Source organism: Kryptolebias marmoratus, linkage group LG6 (assembly GCF_001649575.2).
Source record: "Kryptolebias marmoratus isolate JLee-2015 linkage group LG6, ASM164957v2, whole genome shotgun sequence".
Taxonomy (NCBI): domain Eukaryota; kingdom Metazoa; phylum Chordata; class Actinopteri; order Cyprinodontiformes; family Rivulidae; genus Kryptolebias; species Kryptolebias marmoratus.
The window spans coordinates 16,680,042-16,685,768 of NC_051435.1; the positions used below are offsets into that span (position 1 = coordinate 16,680,042).

The following is a 5,727-nucleotide window of genomic DNA, read 5'->3' on the forward strand; positions in this document are numbered from 1 at the left end:
GAGAGAGAGAGAGAGAGAGAGAGAGAGAGAGAGAGAGAGAGAGAGAGAGAGGGAGAGAAAGGGAGAGCGAGCGAGAGAAAGAGATTAATTTAACCCTGTCGGGCTCGGATCGAAGCGCGCAGAGAGACAGAGAGCCGCTCGCTGCTGCTGCTGCTGCTGCTGCTGCTGCTGCCGCCGCCGCTCTGCTCGGCTCCGGCTGAACAGGCGGCAAACAGCCACATTAAACACACCAAGAGCTCCGAGCACAGCCACCATCACCGCTCACACGGCTCCACGTTTCCAGACATGGCCTACCATTCCACACGCACGCACAGATGTGAGTGCCTTAGGCTTTTTTTTTTCTTTTTCTTTTTCACTGCTGATTTGGATATTTTTAGGAAGGGGGGGGGGGCGGCTTTCAGAACAAGACTTGTTTTAAAGAAAAGTGCACTCTTTCCAGGAAGATTTGAACATCACGCTTAGAACAGGAAGGGGAACCATTAAAGTCATTCAGAAAACGGCAAATGTGTCCTCAAATAAGGAGAACACATTAGCGTTTGTATTTTTTGGTCTAAAGCGCCAATAATTTATTAAAAGGCGTCCTATTTCTTTTGCATTCGGGCTTCTAATTGAGCAGCCCCTTTTTTTCTGACAGTTAGTTCCATTCGAGCAAACTGGGGTTGCTGCTTTTTGCAAGTTGGTCAAATGTTGGGTCGGTCACATCCCACCCCTTGTCCTCTGCGGATGGAAATGGCAGCACCTTTGCCAAACGAGAGAGGCGGAAGGGGCGTGCACGCGGCGCTCAAGTGGCGTTTTGTTCCAACGCGTGTCTGCACAAATAGGTTCCTGTTTGGAAACAGATGTGGCACGCACTGAAGTCGAACCGTTTCCACATGCTAACTCCGAGCCAGGCGCTGACATTTTCTGAGGGACACTCTCAATCAGCCGCACGGCGCTTCGTCGTGTTGCAGTTTATGGGGTTGAGAACGATGGCCTCTTTTGGAACAAATGTGACCCTAGCTGTTGAGCTTCGACTACATGCCGGGAGCTTTGAATTCATTCCAGAAGCTTGTCTCAAATGACCAACCGAGGAGGTCTGCTCTGAGCAAATCGGCTCAGGCTCCAGGTCAGTGCAAAGAGCAGAAAAAGGACTGAAACATCTTCTTGTAATGCATGTAAGTACATGTCCGCCTCACTGTAAATGTATGGTTTTAATCTGTTTTCTTGTCGTTGTCGGTAGGTCTTTCCACTTGGTCTCATTCAGTGTCAAAGTGAAGCCCAAACAAGCGCACAAAGGCGAACATTGTTTGTGCTGCATTCGTCAACGATGTCCACAAAAAAATGGATCCAAACGATCTGTTTGCGCTTTTGTTCGTGTCGACATATTGCATTTTCTTTACCCGCTTGCTCCGATTGTAAGGCAAAAGAAGGAAGCCGAAGTTGCAAACAACCATAAAGTCCCTTTATGTTCAAATACTGTTTGCATTTTTTAAAATGCTTGTTTTAAATTAGATGTTTGAGGCTTTAAAGAAGTGCCACACTGCACTGATCGATAGCGTCCCGGCCTGTAGGTGAGTTAGGAGGGCCTGTGGGTGAAACTTTGGTACCAATGGTACACACCCGATACGACCTTTGGGTTCAGAAATGCAATATGGCAGCACCCAAAAGTGGCCATTTTAGCTTCAATTTTTGGACAACAGAAGCCAAAGGAGTCACTTCGTCCCTCTCTAGTGATGTTGACGTTTCCTTTGCAGGGTCATAAGGAAGCTGGTGTCTGTCTCCAGCAATCACTGAGGAAGGGTACGCCCCGGACGGGTCGCCAGTCCACAGGGTCAGATAGAGACAAACGAGACAGATCAGCCACGCTCGCACCTGTAGGGGTCGTTTTGCGTCACTAATTAACCCAACATGCATACTTTTGGTCTGTAAATGGGAGCACCCAGGAAGAAAACCCCTCGTATGCGACGGGAAGAACATGGAGAAAGGTCCCAGCTGGGGGAAGGAGTCCAACCCCGGACAACGTGCCACACTGCGACCAAAAGCAAAGCTATTTATTAGAAAAGCCTAACTTAAGACTCGATTATTAATACTCGGGTTGTAATCTTCCCATTAACCTTCTCTAGCCTTTTTTTTTTTTTTTGAAACTCCACACAGGGGGTGAGCCGGGTTTAGGAGAGGTTAAACCCTCCCCCACTCCTCTGGCTGTAAATACAACCGAGGCTTTCGGTGGAATCAGCGCGGAAGACCCACAGTCGGCCCCTAAGGGCCTGCCTCTCGCTTCCTCCCTCCCTCCCTCCCTCCCTCGTGCTCCGAGGGGACTGAGCTCTGGCTTGTTTTTCAGCAGGCCGGGCTGCTGTCGCCTCATCTTCTCTCCTCTCGCTGTGTCTGTGCGTCACAGCGAGGTCATGGCCAGACTCCAACAATGGCTCCGGTTTCTTGAGGCGTGCGCGCTGGCGTGTGTGCTGGCGTGCGTGCGTGCGCGCCTCACACACGAAACTGGCCGGCACCAGGAGCACACAAACACACAGATCTGACAAATGATAGGGTGGCGAGGCGAGCTAATAGTAGGCCGACATGCCCGTGGGCCGCGGGTGTTAAATTGTATCAAATTACGACGCATGCGNGCAGACGTTGGTGTCAGTAACCTTAAATGCAAAGCTGCCCTCCTTTTTTTCCCCATGTCGTGTCTCAAATTGTCCCTGACGTTATGAGGAGGGGGGGGGGGGTAATAATTTCTTATGCGTGACAGGGAGGTTCGCCTGTTTCAGGGGATCTTTGGATAGACAGGATTGAAAGGTTTAAGAGCCCGAGGAAGAGCTATGCAAAGGTAAAAAGCCTGTTTTTTTCTCCCTTCCTGGAGGACGTGGTGCAGATATTCCATTAATCAAAATCCTGTTAGCCGTATACGGAGACACACAGGGGCCAGCAATGTCCCACTCATAATTAATGTCCATTATTTAAGCAGCCAGTTCAGGTCTGAAAGAGGTTTTTCACAAACGCACACAGAAGTCAGGAGTGAGGGATGGCATCAATGGGAAAATGAAATAAACACGCCCAGCCTCGGCTTTGTTATGAAATGTCTCTGCCGCTTATTTATTTGATTGAGTGTGGCAAGGAAAGAAAAAGGAAAGAAAGAAGAAACAGCAACAGCGCCAAGAGAGAGATACGGTGCAAGTCTGGTGACGTTATTTCACCCCACATAGAATAATGAAATCATAATAAAATCGAGTTGTTAGCCTTATCAAACAGGCTGCGGATGAATATAAAGTGACGATTTTCTTGCCAATCATACCTTGGTTAGACAAACACCTTCTTAACAAATGTGTGTGTGTGTGTGTGTGGGGGCGAATTTGTTCGACTGATACTCAGGTTCTTCATAAGGCTATGTGCATTTAAAAAAACAACAACAAAAAAACAGCACAGGAGGGCAACAAGTCGGAGCCAAAACAAGCAGCTTCTGGACATTTCAGTCAGAGGCACGTACAAAAAATATATACAGTACATTTATCTGTTATAAATACATTATCACAACAAGTAGCAGTTCGTAAAAACCAAAAAATACAAAACGACTGTCAAGGAACTACTTGTGCAGAAGTTGCCACATCGGGGCAAAGAGGCAGCCGGGATCCAAACACGGTCTGACGAGAGGGACTGTGCTGTCGGACTTGTTTTCCCTCGACTGACTCGTCTCGACTGTTTTCTATAAAAGCCCCCCCACCCCTTTTTTTTGTGTTTCCACTGTACACCCACCTTCCCCCTATTGGCAAGAAAATTACGTGGTACCGGGATCAATCTAATGGCAGAGCTGGATGCTGACACGCAGGGGGATTTTTAAAGGTCTGCCTTTCAACTCATCTCCTGCGGAGAAGTGAAAAGGTGATTGCTGCGAGTGCTTAAGAAACACCTTGTTATGATTGCCTTTCGGTGGTGCCTCATGTTTTTTTTTTTCCTCTTTCTTTCCCTCGTTCTCTCGTTCTTTCTTTCCTTCCATTTTCCTGGCAGGCTAAAATGCAGCAAAATGCAGAGAGGTAACTCATTTCAGGACCTTTGGGATGCAGCAGATGCCTTTAACACCGGAGCGCTCTGATAGTGTTGCAGAGAGCTGGAGCTCTGCTCTGTATGTGCGGTGGGTGTCTTAAGGATATTAAATAGTAAAGGATGGGGATTAATAATGGAACCTGACAGCTCATCTCCGGCTTCTATCTGCCTGACTGTCCCCACAATCTTCCCTTCCCTTCCCTTCCATACCTCTTTTTTTCTCTTCCTCCCTCTCAGTTTCTAATCCGCTGCGTTTGTCTCTAGCCGTGACCCCCCTCCCCCCCTCCTTTGTGCCTCTTCCTCCCAGCTCTTTTGTCTCCCTCGTTCCCTCTCAGGGACCTCGGTCTTTCAGGGTCATGTCAGGAGAGTAGAAGAGCACGTTGGTGTCGTCGTCGTCGTCATCACTCGGGTCGATTAGGTCCGCTTGCGTGTAGCGCACAGCCCCGGGGTAGTACTCTCCGATTTGCGTTCGGTCACAGAGCCGTGACTGCAGAGCCAGCTAAAAAGCAGACACACACAGGCTTGAATTAGAGTTTGCTCTTTGCTTTGGTTTAGGCGGTGACTTCAAAACAAAAAAGGCTTTTCTTTTCTCGTTTCTGACCATCTACCTCACAGCGAGGCAGCAAATTTTCAAAACACTAAAATAAACTCTACATTCACCAACACAAACGGATGCAAATTACGCCCAGCTAACTTTGTTTATCACTGTTAAAGCTGCGCTTGATTTAGCTCGGGAGGTAGAAGTTGGATCTAGGAATGATGTCCCGCCCAACTTCATTGTGTTCCAGTTACAAATAGGCAAATCAGTGCTAATTGTTGTGCTCGGTGACCAAACTATTAGGACTACAGGCTGATAACGGTGGATTTATCTGCGTTTGATGCATTCAAAGACTGTAGTGCCACATTCACTAATAGAGGTTGGACAGTACGGCGTGTGTGAGTGAATTAAAGACGGACAAACAGACAGAAGTGGAAACAAACAGTTGATCCCCGTGGCTTTGATCACTTTTTTTATACAAGAGGCCGCCATGTTGGATTTAGAGGTCGAGGCTGGTGAGAAACCTTCAGCATTTTAGGTCAGAGTTCTGACTCTTCCCGCTGATTTTTCTGACTTGGTGCTGAGAAATTTTGATTTTTATAAAAAAACAAAAAAAACAAATAAAAGTAAATTTTTCCGTTTAATTCCGTAGACGCAGCATGTTCAACTGACTGTGACAAACGAAGAGCTATAATTTGCGAAAGTGCAGCTTTCTATCAACTGAATATTGATTACTTTGTTGTACACCTGATAATAAATGGGGGGAAAAATGGCTTTTATGGTCACAACTGATATAGCACATTACTTGCAAAGAAAAAAAAAAAAGGTTGTTCGTGAAAAGAGAGCATAGAAACCTGTACCGCATGATGGTTTATTACACAAAGCCGTTTACTGACACCGTTTTAAAAAGTGCAGACACTTAAAAAAATACTTGAATGGACCATTTGCCTATTGACCTCTAACATATGAACCAATCACACACACAGCAAATTCAAAAGTGTTAAATGTTTTGGTGTTAGCAGACTTTGTGCAAAAGCAGAGTTAATTTTACACTTATAGAGTCACATTCTGTTTATGTAACTCTGGGATGTATATTATTAGTAGTTAAAATCCAGTGTTAAAACAAAGTGTTTACGTATCAAATCTAGAGGTGTTAAAATGGAATCAATAAC

At 46.3% G+C, this 5,727-nt stretch overlaps 1 protein-coding gene and 1 long non-coding RNA gene across 8 annotated transcripts in view; one reads left to right on the forward strand and one right to left on the reverse strand.

Moving 5' to 3' along the window:
- The first annotated feature begins 2,697 nt into the window (after positions 1 to 2,697).
- Positions 2,698 to 5,538, forward strand: LOC119617107. The gene is made up of 2 exons (XR_005233293.1): positions 2,698 to 3,855; positions 3,982 to 5,538. It is a non-coding gene; the product is annotated as an uncharacterized LOC119617107 (long non-coding RNA).
- Positions 3,885 to 5,727, reverse strand: part of si:dkey-100n23.5 (cyclic AMP receptor-like protein A) — a 57,924-nt gene continuing 56,081 nt past the window's right edge. For all 7 annotated transcript variants that reach the window (XM_017410323.3, XM_017410321.3, XM_017410320.3 and 4 more), the window contains one exon: positions 3,885 to 4,516. In XM_017410323.3, the coding sequence (XP_017265812.1) occupies positions 4,349 to 4,516 (168 nt within the window). In that variant the 3' untranslated portion in view covers positions 3,885 to 4,348. The remainder of the gene's footprint in view (positions 4,517 to 5,727) is intronic.